This window comes from Odocoileus virginianus, chromosome 21 (assembly GCF_023699985.2).
Source record: "Odocoileus virginianus isolate 20LAN1187 ecotype Illinois chromosome 21, Ovbor_1.2, whole genome shotgun sequence".
NCBI classification, from domain to species: Eukaryota; Metazoa; Chordata; class Mammalia; order Artiodactyla; family Cervidae; genus Odocoileus; species Odocoileus virginianus.
In genome coordinates, this window is record NC_069694.1 from 32,757,394 (window position 1) to 32,770,594 (window position 13,201).

General features: G+C 37.0%; 1 protein-coding gene across 3 annotated transcripts in view; it reads left to right on the top strand.

Annotated features, from left to right (window-relative positions):
• The window catches only part of GRID2 (glutamate ionotropic receptor delta type subunit 2), a 1,526,424-nt gene that overhangs the window by 1,211,559 nt on the left and 301,664 nt on the right, over nt 1-13,201 (top strand). For all 3 annotated transcript variants that reach the window (XM_070452150.1, XM_070452151.1, XM_070452149.1), the window contains exon 12: nt 1,665-1,803. In XM_070452150.1, coding sequence (XP_070308251.1) covers nt 1,665-1,803 — 139 coding nt within the window. The remainder of the gene's footprint in view (nt 1-1,664; nt 1,804-13,201) is intronic.

Sequence of the window (13,201 nt, forward strand, 5' to 3'; positions counted from 1 at the left end):
GTGGACTCTCCAAGAAATTTGAATTTCCAAATTTCAGACTTTATGCAACAGATGAGGAAAGCTCAACAAGTATTCTTTCTTATGTGTGATAACAACTCAAATCAAGGGTGAAGCCTTCATGGACACAAACCTTCAATTAGCCTTTTCAGTCATGAATTTATTGTTCTACATTTGTTACATTTATTAACATCTTTCAGTCTTTAGCAATCATCTTGCTCATATTTTATTATTATTTTTTCAATTAGTCATTTTTCTAGGAAGTTCCCACTTGGTTTAAAAATGAACATTTTATTTTGCTTTCATCTTTTGAAAGCCAAGTGAATATTTCCATTGCTTTGGAGAAGAAAGTATCCAAAATGCATCATAACTGCTTTTGAAAAAATATGTTCCAGATATCAGAGGTTAGCCTATTCTGAGTATATTACATCAGAAAAATAGCTCAGGTCATACCCACAGGGTATGTTTTTACTGCACTGAAAGCTTAAAGGTATTAATATTACACAGTGAGAATTAGTGGTTGGCATAAAAATCTGCCTCATATGATAGTTAATTAAATCTTGTTAAGCAATTCACATATTGATGTATCTAGGCAAATGTAGTATTATATCTCTTTAATTATTTTTACACTTAGAAAACTAATTTATCTTAGAAAGATTGTTAACTTCATATAAAACATGCATTCATTTATCAACTATTTACCCACATAATATGAGGCAGAAACTGTTATGTTAGAATGTATAATGAGCAAGAGGAGAAAATAAAAATATATAAAATATATGAAAATATTTGATTTAAAAAAACAGGGTGGCTGAAAGAATGGGGCTGTGGGAATTATTTTAGATAGAAAGACAATTAAGTGTTTGTGAAGAACTATCATCTTAGCAGAAACTTAAATAAATTAAATGGAGAGTCATTTTTAAGTTAAAGAACAGAGAATTCCAGGCATAAAAATTGCAAGTACAAAGGCCCTAGGACAGAAATCATTGTGGCCCCTTACAAGAAACTAGAAGGACATTCACAGAGTGGGAAAAGGTAAGTCAGAAAGTGGATCTGAGATTAGTTCATGTAGGACCCGGTAAACTTTGATAGAGATTTCAGATTTTCACTTTTTTTTTTTTTTGAGTGACAGGAATCCACTGGAAATTTGGATCAGGAGAATATGATGATATCGTTTTCACTTTTAAAAAGCATCATGATGATAGAGTGGTAGCTCCTGGAATGTAAACAAGTAAACTGGCTAAGTGGTTCAGTAGTGGCACTGATATATATACAGTGCTGTGTGTAAAAGAGATAGCTATTGGAAATCCGCTGTATGTCGCAAGGAGCTCAGCTTGGTGCTCTGTGATGACCTAGGAGGGCAGGATGGAAGTGAGAGACGGGAGGCAGGTTCAGGAGGAAGGAGATATATGTCTACATATAGCTAATTCACTTCATTGTACAGCAGAGAAACCAACGCAACATTGTAAAGCAATTATCTTCCAATTAAAAAGTAAATAAACAGCTATAAAAAAAGTGGTGAACATAAGCAAAATACAGAGATCTACACTGATGTTATGTAGAAAGATTCTCATTACTTACAAGTTAACTTGCTATTGACTGTGTATGACCTCAGAGTCTCAATAAATACTTGTTGATGTTCTTTTATTCTCTGCTTCCTTCCACAGGTGGAGAAGTCCCGTACACAACTCTGGCCACCCGAATGATGATGGGGGCTTGGTGGCTGTTTGCTTTGATTGTCATCTCATCTTACACAGCAAATCTTGCCGCTTTCCTCACCATCACCCGCATTGAAAGCTCCATCCAGTAAGTAGACAAAGATTCCACTTGATGCAAAATATGGGAAGTGACAGAAGAGGCCAGAGCTATTTAAATAAGTGTGTGGTGTCTGATAATAAATTTACAACTTCCGTTTGAGTAAAGGCTTAATTTTCTGATGTGCAGACATCACAAATAGTCAAATTCCTGAAAGTACAGTTTTGGTGGAGCACTTTTTATAAAATAACTTCTGGGTATAATTTGAACATTGCTTAAAACATTTTCTTGGAAGAATAAGACATATTCAGATTTTTAACCTCTGTAAAAGATGACTATGTCTCAGCAGTATTATAAAAAAGAAGGAAAAAGGAGTCATACTAAAATATGTATGTTTGTATGTGTGTGTATATATCTATCTATCTATATATATATATATGAAGGTTGACACTCATAGTCTCTGCCTTGAATCTATCCCATTATGCAGTGTCTGAGTAGATAGGTAGACACTAGGAAATTGAGAAATAAAAGACAGTCAGGGAGGGAGGGAAAGAGGGAGAGTGGTAACCCAGAAGTAAAACCACATTCTGTCTCTTCCTTGCATGATGGCTAATACGAATATTATTGCTGCTGTTTTTCCAGCTGCACTAGTGGTCAATTCTCATTAACTATGGTGCACTTTTGAATCCTGAAAGCTACCTGAGTCAGTGCTGCATTTCACAAATGACATTCCTGTGAGCCCCGAGAATCCAAAGGCCTTTGATTTACTTGGCCAGTTTTACTCGATGTGATTTCACGCCATAAGGTCTGGTCAGTGCCACAGTTCAACTTGAGTCTCATAATGCTCTATATCTGGTTTTAAGAAAATGTTTTCTGAAAATGTTTTATTAATCCAAAAACAAAGTAGTTTGAACTTTTCTACAGTTAAAAAACACTTATTTCTCAACAAAACTGACAGTTTGAAGATTAGAATAATTAGCTTTGTCAAGGAATTCATTGGAGATTTAATTCTTTAAGAGAAAAAATATGAGTTCTTCTTGCCTTTAAAAAATATGTAGATTAATTCCATTAGTAGGTACAAAATTATTATAGCACAATACTAAATATAAAATCAAGAATTAATGATCTAAAAAGAAATAGGGTATTTTTTTCAATTGCTTATGGTATATAAATTGAAAATCCCCAGATTAAATTCATGAGTCAATTATTTAATCCATTTATGAAAATGATATTTCCAACTTCTCTCATCAAATCTTAGTCTTCAAGTCATTTTCCTAGTTATTTCTTTGGTGCAGAACCCCCATATCCTTTCAACTTACTACCTTTGTATCGTAGCCAGTTCTGTGTGTGACATAAGTTATAAGTGATGCAGAGTGAAGCTCATGGAAAATTTAAACTGGTGATCCCATCATGTTACTATTTTAAGCAATAATGAAAATGATTATAATGTTCCAGCCCAAGAAATCAATAAGTTAGTAAAATTATGCAAATAAAAAACATTTATTGAGCACTCACAAGATGACAAACTTTTTGCTAGATGATTGACACGCATTGGCTCATTTAATGCTTATAACCATCTCCTGAAATACATACTACTTATTAATTGCCCATTTTGCAACTTAAGTTGAAAAGATAAATAACTTTCCTCAAATTGTAAATGTAATAAGTGATTTATTAAAGATCAGACCTTAAATCTGTCTCATTCCTGAATCTATGTTCTGACTGTACCACACTAGTCCCCATTCCATACCCTTGTGCATTTGAATGACCAGTTGTTTCTAGGGAACATTGTAAAGGATGTGCCATAGCCTTATTCATTGTTAAGTATAGTAATGTAAATAATGACATTATACAAATGCTCGATTTGTTTGAGAAAATAAAGTCTCAAAAGTTAGGAGATTTTTGTGTTGGGTCAGTTCTGTAGGTGAATATCCCAACATGAGCTAATTACTTCTATAATTGATACCTGCCTTTCAGAGTAAGATTGCTTGGCACAACCAGTCAATAGAAACTGCACTGAAAGAAACAGTTTTTAAAAATCAAAATGGGGTATTTTAATCTCACTAATATACTTCCCATCAACTTTAACATGCTGTATTTTAAGAGTAGTTAAAGCTGAAAATTTGTGTATGTCAGATTTGGCTTTGAAACATTTAAAAATAAATAAAGAAAAATTTAGATAACTCATTTGATACAGCGTACAACAATAATCATAAATAATAAAAATTATGGACAATATTCACTGAGAATTTATTATGGATTTATTAAACATATTATATATACCCCCTTCAGTGTTCAAAATTACCCTAATAATACAATTACTACTTTATTCCTACTTTGTAGTTGAAAAAACAGCAATTTGGAAGTTAAATGCTCACTATCACAGTGTGAATAGTATCAGAGCCAGAAATCCAACCCATGTTAGTCCAATACCAATTCATGACTTTACCTACTGAAGTTTTTCTTTATTTTACAGTTTGTCTCTTGATGAGTATTACAGTTTGTTTGCTTGATCCACTGTTTCACTGGGCTTGTAGGCCTTAGGGTGTGTGTGTATCTGAGCTATTTGGTCATTACCAACTTTGCTAGCATTTATTTCTATCTAGGCTTTAATGTAATAGCAGTGGGAGCAAAACTCTCTATCAAATTTTTACACCCATAGGTTTCTCTAAAGTAAAATTTAATGGAAACAGATCATAACTGCACATGATGTTTCCCTCAAGTGTAGTTCCACAATCCAAAATAACTGAACGTTCATTTTTTTAACAAATTATTTCTTTCAAATGCCAACTCATATTATTAAAAGCCAACCATGAGTATAATAAACCTCCCCTTCCTTCTAATCTTATCACTAGACTAATTATGAAAGGGGAAAATCAGAGCCAAACAAGTTAAAAGAAGCCTGAGTCTCTCTCCAAACTTAAAGATATCTTCTAATTTCATGCTTCAGCTGTGTTGGTAAACATAATTGTAATGTTTCTTGGAAATAGTCAAAGTTGCATTTATAATTGATGTCAAACTTTCTTGGAAAATTCTAATTTTTCTTAGAAAAGATAGAAACTTTTTTCAGAAAACCATCCAGTGTCATGCTTCTCCATCATTTTATATTCATGAGATTTGCTCATCGTTAAATGAAGCAATCCTCATCAGAGTACCTTTTCCCAGCCCAATTGCTGTGCTATTAGCAAGCATCTACTATCCACGACTTTATTCCCAAAATGAAAAACAAATATCATCTATTAATGAATATATGTGGTATCTAGAAAAATGGTACTGATGAACCTATTTGCAAGGCAGGAATAGACATGGGTGTACAGAACAGATTAGTGGACACAGTGGGCAAGGAGAGAGTGAAACAAATTAAGAGAGTGACATTGAGGAATATACACTGCTGCTGCTAAGTCGCTTCAGTCGTGTCCGACTCTGTGCGACCCCATACACGACAGCCCACCAGGCTCTGCCGTCCCTGGGATCTCCAGGCAAGAACACTGGAGTGGGTTGCCGTTCCTACCACGAGTAAAATAGATGGTTAGCAGGAAGCCGCTGTGTAAGACAGGGAGCCCAGCTGTGTTCTGTGATGACCTAGAAGGGTGGGGTGAAGGTGTGGGAGGGAGGCTCAACAGGGAGGGGATACGTGTATACAAATGGCTGATTCGCCTTGTTTTACAATAAAAGCAAGCACAACGTTATAAAGCAATTATACACCAAAACAAAAAACACAAATTGAAGTCACTTCTTGACACCAGGAGAGGTAAAGGTGGTTAGAGGACTGTCAGTGAGAGAAACAAAAGCAGCTACTTTTAAACAGGTGGTTGATAGAAACCCTGATATTTTGGTAGGAGAAATCCAATAGATTTATTCTTAGGAAACTGAATACATTTTATAAAAGGTACCTGTTTTTCAAAATTAGGCATTTACTGTCATAAAGTGTCTGCCTGCAATGCTGGAGACCCGGGTTCGATCCCTGGGTTGGGAAGATCCCCTGGAGAAGGAAATGGCAACCCACTCCAGTATTCTTGCCTGGAGAATCCCATGGACAGAGGAGCCTGGTGGGCTACAGTCCATGGGGTCACAAAGAGTCGGACACAACTGAGAGACTTCACTTCACAACCTTCCAGTTGGCACTTGCCATTAATAAAAATGTTGAAAGAGAACTTTCTCTGGAGAAGATAACTGACAAGTTAATTTCATATCCCTTCAGTGATGGGTCAGTCCAACATAGCTATGTTCTGATATGAGGTAATATGACAGATTGTGACACAGTTGATGTATACAGTACAGTTGCTAAAGAGGAAATTATATGCAATTTCTGTAAGACGCGAATGACATCTAAGCCTTTTATTGTCACTGAACAGTAACAACAAATAACTAAATTATTTGCAAATACTTAAAAATTGAAATATACATTTTTTGTCAGGCTAAAAAGTTGTTCTTTAGTCGTTAAGTTGGGTTTGATTCTTTTTGTGATCCCATGAACTGTAGCCCACCAGGCTCCTCTGTCCATGGGATTTCCCAAGCAAGAATACTGGAATGGGTTGCCATGCCCTCCTCTAGGGGATCTTTCCAACCCAGGGATCAAGCCTGAGTCTCTTGAGTCTCCTGCATTGGCAGACAGAGACTTTACCACTGAGCCACCAGGGAAGTCCTGGGCTAAAAGTGCAATGATAAGATGGAGCATGTGAAGCTTTGAAGGTATTTTCAGAGTAAATATTGGGTAATAATATCATCAGCATTAACTATATTAGTCTTTGCATGCATGCTATGTCGCTTCAGTTGTATCTGACTCTTTCTTACTCTGTGTACCATAGCCTGCCAGGCTCCTCTGTCCGTGGGATTCTCTGGGCAAGACTACAGGTATGGGTTGCCACTTCATCCTCCAGGGGATCTTCCTGACCGAGGGATTGAACCCGTGTCTCTTAAAGTTTCCTGCATTGGCAGGCAGGTTCTTTAACACTAGCGCCACCTGGGAAGCCCATATTAATCTTTACTGTGATATAATTTTCAAAATCCAACTTATTGCACTTGTAAAAATGAAAATAGCTATGGGGGAATCACAGTTGTATGGTTCTAGTCATCAATAACTTTAGAACCAGATTGGTCTGTGGTGATAAAACTTAAGGATATTCATTTCCTGGAGCTATAAGTAAGCTTGAGTCTATTCAAATGAACCCCAACATCCCACCATATTTTTATGTTTAATGCATTCATTTTTCATAGTGGTTGAGGTTGGACTAACAAAATATTGAGTTAATGCAGCCACTGAATCAAACTAATTTGAGATAAATTTCTTTCTAAACATGTGCAAAAAGAAATTCATAGGTATTCTATTCACTAGAAGAGACCACTTTTTTGCTACCATACCAATAACAGGAGATTTACATTTCTTTTTGTCTACATTTGGAAAGGGAAAAATTTATCGAGCAACTGTTTTTCTCAGTGCCATACAGTGAGTATCACTGGGCTTAGAAATCTAAGCCTGTTCCCAAGTCTAGGGAAACAGGGAATGATAGCAACTGCTAGGTACTCTCTAATGAAATGATTTGTTCCTTTCCTTTGCTCCCATGGAGCTATGTAACTATCTTTGATAAGTCACTGTCAATAATGGTCATTACAAGTATACTTTTGGAAAGGTCATTCCTAACTATAACAAATTCCTAAATAGATATATTAGTTTCATTTAATTAATTCAACTAATTATGTATCTGGGTTTCTGAGCTGGCTCAGTGGTAAAGAATTCACCTACCAGTGCAGGAGATGTGAGTTCAATCCCTGGGTCGGGAAGATCCCCTGGAGAAGGAAATGGTAACCCATTCCAAATGCCTAGACAGAGGAGCCTGGGGGCTATAGTCCATGGGGTTGCAAAAGAGTCAGACACGACTTATTGACTAAGCCACCATCACCCACACCTTATCAGATATGAAAATGAAAGTCGCTCAGTTATGTCCAACTCTTATTACTCCATGGACTATACAGTCCATGGAATTCTCCAGGCCAGAATACTGGGGTGGGTAGCTATTCCCTTCTCCAGGGGATCTTCCCAACCCAGGGATCGAACCCACGTCTCCCACATTGCAGGCAGATTCTTTACCAGCTGAGCCACAAGGGAAGCCCCTTATCAGATATATTATTTGCAAATCTTCCCCATTTAGTATCTTCCCCATTTAGTAGACAGTCTTTTCTTTATGTTGATGGTTTCTTCACCATGCAAAAGCTTTCTAGTTTGATATAGTACCATTAGTTTATTTTTGCTAATCCATGTATAATGTTTAAATCTCCCAAAGCTTAACTAATAACTGCCCACTGTTGACTTGAAGCTTTACCAACTATGTAAATTGTGGATTAACACATACTTTTGTGTTAGTCTTTAAAGATATTTAGGTATTATCATTGAGTCACAATCTGTTTGGAGAGATAACAATGTAGAATTAAATGACATAGGGCTATGATAAATTTATTTATAAAATATTGTATAAACATAGGGAAAGATTTAAGTCAACTCAGAGAAAAGAGGAGGAGAAAGGGAAAAAACTATTAGGCATCAGAGAGGTTCTCTGATGTATTATCAGAACGTTTGGTCTTAAAGAATAAATTTCTGTAGACTGAAGGAGTGGCATATTGCAGAGGTATGAAACTCCTGGGAGAATATCTAGCAAAAGGTAGATGATCAAAATATACTCATTTCCTCCTGGTTTAAGATAGGTGATGTGAGAGTGCCAGGAAGTGAAATAGAAATAGAGGGTAGAACCACATCTTACAGGACATAATAAACCTTGTTAAGGAATTTAGATTTTTTTTCCTGGAGATAATGAAGACTGACATCATTTAAGAAAGATAGCTTTAACTGTGGAGAGGAGGATAAGCAGGAGAGAAGAGATGGAGGAACCTATGGAATCTCACTGGAGGTGTCTAACACACTTATATCTATGGCATTTGATAGTATGTCTTTACTCGATATAAACCTGATCCACATATCTTCTTGTTTCAAGTGCTCTTTGTAAATATATAAGGATTCAAGATAATTTACGAGAAATTTGGCTAGAGAAAATTTATATCTCTAGGCTAACATTCATATTCCTTGGGAATGCAGGAATATTGGTTCAGATTATTTTCTTTAAAGATATTTAAAGATAGGTGTGGTTTACTACCTCCTAGTTACACTGATAGCGAAGAAGAGAGTTACTAATGTGAGGAAATTTTAGGAATTACTCTGACTAGGCTAATTTTCAGATGCAACTTTGCCAAAATTTGCATCTCAAAGTTTGCTATTCCTAGACCACATTCTGCTTATTAATTAATTTTAGCCTTGAGCCATCAAAAAGGAAATCAGACTTATTTTTATTCCATTTTAATACACTTTCTTCTTATGAAAGTAACACAAGGCTATTTTGAGAAATTAGAAAGTAAAATCTTGAAGGACAAAGCATTAATAATCCATAATCTGTCATAGAATAGTGTGTCCTAAATTGCTTCAGTCATGTCCAACTCTTTGTGACCCCATGGACTGTAGCCTGCCAGGTTCCTTGTCCATTGGATTATCCAGGCAAAAATATAGCAGTGGGTTGCCATGCCCTCCTCCAGGGGATCTTCCCAACTCAGGTATCAAACCCAAGTCTGTTGTGTATCCTGCATTGTCAGTCGGGTCCTTTACCACTAGTGCCACCTGGGAAGCCCATCATAGAGCAGTGTTTTGTCAATATTCAAGCAAACTTTGTTATTTTGAAGTAATTATATATATATACAAGAAACTGCTAAATCAGTACTGTTACAACACAGAGATGACAGAAATGTCCAATATGCCCTTCACCAAGTTCCCCACAATGTTTGTGCTTAGTCTGACACTTCGTGACCCCATGGACTGTAGCTGACAGGCTCCTCTGTCCCTGGGATTCTCCAGGCAAGAATACTGGAATGGGTAGCCTATCCCTTCTCCAAGGGAATTTTCTGATGCAGGAATCGAACCAGGGTCTCCTGCATTGCAGGCGGATTCTTTACCAGCTGAGCTACCAGGAAAGCCCCCCACCCATGAACCATGGTTACGTCTTAGTAATTACAGTGTAGTATCAAAATCAGGAAATTGACATGGGTACTATGTACACATATAGTACTTAGCCATTTTATCACTGGTGTATAGAATCACTAACCATCACTGCAATACGATACAGAACCATTAATCATTACAAAATCTCCCTCATTCTACCTCTATATGCTCACCCTCACCCATTCTTCCACACCATCCCCAGCTCTTGGCAACCAAGATTATTCTCCACTCATTCTAACAGTGTTATTAGGTTGAATTGTTTTGAAATTGGCTTTAATGTCATTCAGCAAAATGCCCTTGAGGTCCATTCAAGTTGTTGCATGCATCCATGGTTCATTGGTTTTTTTATTGTCGAATAGTATGAAGCCAAAGGCAAAGGAGGAAAGGAAAGATATACACATCTGAATGCAGAGTTCCAAAGAATAGCAAGGAGAAATAAGAAAGCCTTCTTAAGTGAAGAATGCAAAGAAATAGAGGGAAACCAAAGAATAAGAAAGACTAGGGATCTCTTCAAGAAAATTAGCAATATGAAGGGAACACTTCATGCAAAGATGGGCACAATAAAGGACAGAGATGTTTTGGACCTAAAAGAAGCAGAAGACATTAAGAAGAAGTGGCAAGAATACACAGTAGAACTAAACATAAAAGGTCTTAATGACCTGGATAGCCGTGACGGTGTGATCACTCACCTTGGGCCAAGTTCTTGGAGTGTGAATTCAAGCAGACCTTAGGAAACATTACGATGAACAAAGCTAGTGGAGGTGATGGAATTCTAGTTGAGCTATTTCAAATCCTAGAAGATGAAGCTGTTAAAGTGTTGCACTCAATATGCCAGCAAATTTGGAAACTTCAGCAGTGGCCACAGGACTAGAAAGCTCAGTTTTCATTCCCATCCCAAATAAGGACAATGCCAAAGAATGTTCAAACTATCACACAGTTGCCCTTATTTCACACACTAGCAAGGTAATGCTCAAAATCCTTCAAGCTAGGCTTCAACAGTATGTGAACTGAGAACTTCCAGATATACAAGCTGTATTTAGAAAAGGCAGAGGAACCAGAGATCAAATTGCCAACATCTGTTGGATCATAGAAAAAGCAAGAGAATTCCAGAAAAACCTCTATTTCTACTTCATTGACTAGGTTAAAACCTTTGACTGTGTGGATCACATGAAACTGGAAAACTCATAAAGGAATAAAATTACCAGACCACCTTACCTGCCTCCTGAGTAACCTGTATGCAGGTCAAAAACAACAGTTAGAACCAGACATGGAACAAAGGACTGGTTCAAAATTCAGAAAGGAATACATCAAGGCTGTATATTGTCACCCTACTTATTTAACTTATGTGCAGAATACATCATGCAAAATGCTGGGCTGGATGAAGCACAAACTGGAAGCACAATTGCCAGGAGAAATATTAGTAACCTCAAATATGCAGACAACACCATCCTAATGGCAGAAAGCAAAGAGGAACTGGAGTCTCTTGATGAAAGTGAAAGAGGAGAGTGAAAAAGCTGGCTTAAAACTCAACGTTCAAAAAATAAAGATCATGGCATCCATTTTCCATCACTTCGTGGCAAATAGATGTGTAAAAATGGAAACAATGACAAACTTTATTTTGGGGAGCTCCAAAATCACTGCAGATGGTGAGTGCAGCAATGAAACTGAAAGACCTTTGCAAAGGTCCATATAATCAAAGCTATGATTTTTCTAGTAGTCATATATGGATGTGAGAGTTGAATCATGAGTAATCTGAGCGCCAAAGTATTGATGCTTTCAAACTGTGATGCTGGAGAAGACTCTTGAAAGTCCCTTGGACTGCAAGGAAATCAAGCCAGTCAGTCCTAAAGGAAATCAGCCATGAATACTAACTGGAAAGACTGACTCTGAAGCTGAAACTACAATGCTTAGGCCACCTGATGCGAAGAGCCAACTCATCAGAAAATATCATGATTCTGGGAAAGATTGAAGGTTGCAGGAGAAGGAACAGACACAGGATAAGATGGTTGCATGGCATCACCTACTCAATGGACATGAGTTTAAGCAAACTCTGGGAGATAGTGAAGGACAAGGAAGCCTGGTGTGCTGCAGTCCACAGGGTCACAAAGAGTCAGACATGACTGAGCTACTGAGCAACAACAGTGAATTCATGAACTTGTACCTATTGGATGACATCTATGTTGTTTCCAGTTTTTAGCTATTTTAAATAAGGCTGATCAGAACATTTATGTGCAGGGCTTTTGTGTGTGTGTGTGTATGTTTTCATTTCTCTGGCATCAAAGTCCATGAGTGTGATAGTTAGGTAGTCTGGTAAGTGTATGATTAGTTTTTAAGAAACTGCCAAATTGTTTTACAGAGTAGTTGCACTGTTTTATATCTCCACCAACAATTAATGAGGTATCCAGTTTGTTTGCATTTTTGCCACCTTTGGGTGCTGTCACTATTTTTTTTTAATTTTATCCATTCTGATAGAAATGTAGTAATACCTTACTGTGATCTTAATTTGCATTTACCTAGACATCGAACATCTTCTCATGTACTTTATGTCATCATTATATCCTCTTATGTGAAAAGTTCCTTTGTGTCTTTTGTCCATTTCCTAGTTGGATTGTTTGCTTTTTTTTTTTTTTTAACCATTGAGAGTTCTTTAGGGTTTTCCAGGTGGAGCTTCTGATAAAGAAGCAGCCTACCAATTCAGGAGACTAAGAGACATGGGTTTGATCCCTGGGTCCAGAAGACCTCTTGGAGGAGGACATGGCAATCCACTCCAGTATTCTTGACTGAAGAATGCTATGAACGGAGAGTCTAGTGGGCTATATAGTCCATGGGATTGCAAAGAGTCAGACATAGCTGAAGTGACTCAGCAGGCAGGCACATGAAAGGTTCTTTTATATCTTTGTCCATTTTCTAATTGGATTCTTTGCTTTTTTACCACTGAGAGTTCTTTACACATTCTAGATACAACTTCTTTGTCTGATATGTGGTTGGCAAATGTTTTTTCCCAGTTGATTGTCTTTTCATCTTCTTTACAGGGTCTCACATAGAACAAAAGTTTTTAATTTTGATGAAGTCAAATTTACCAATTATTTTTTTGTGCATTAACCTTTCATGTCATGTCAAGACTCCTCAAGCAAGTTCTAGGTCTCTAAAATACTCAACTGTTTTATGCCAAAAATTTTATAGTTTTATATTTCCCATTTAAGTCTGTAATCCTGGAGAAGGAAATGGCAACCCACTCCAGTATCCTTGCCTGGAGAATCCCACGGACAGAGGAGCCTGGCTGCTACAATCCATGGGGTCCCAAAGAGTCAGATGCAAGTTAGTGACTACACAACAACCTATAATTAAGATTAGGTTTTCATCATTGGGGAAATGATGTTTTAACAATCAGTTATCCACTCTCCAAAAAAA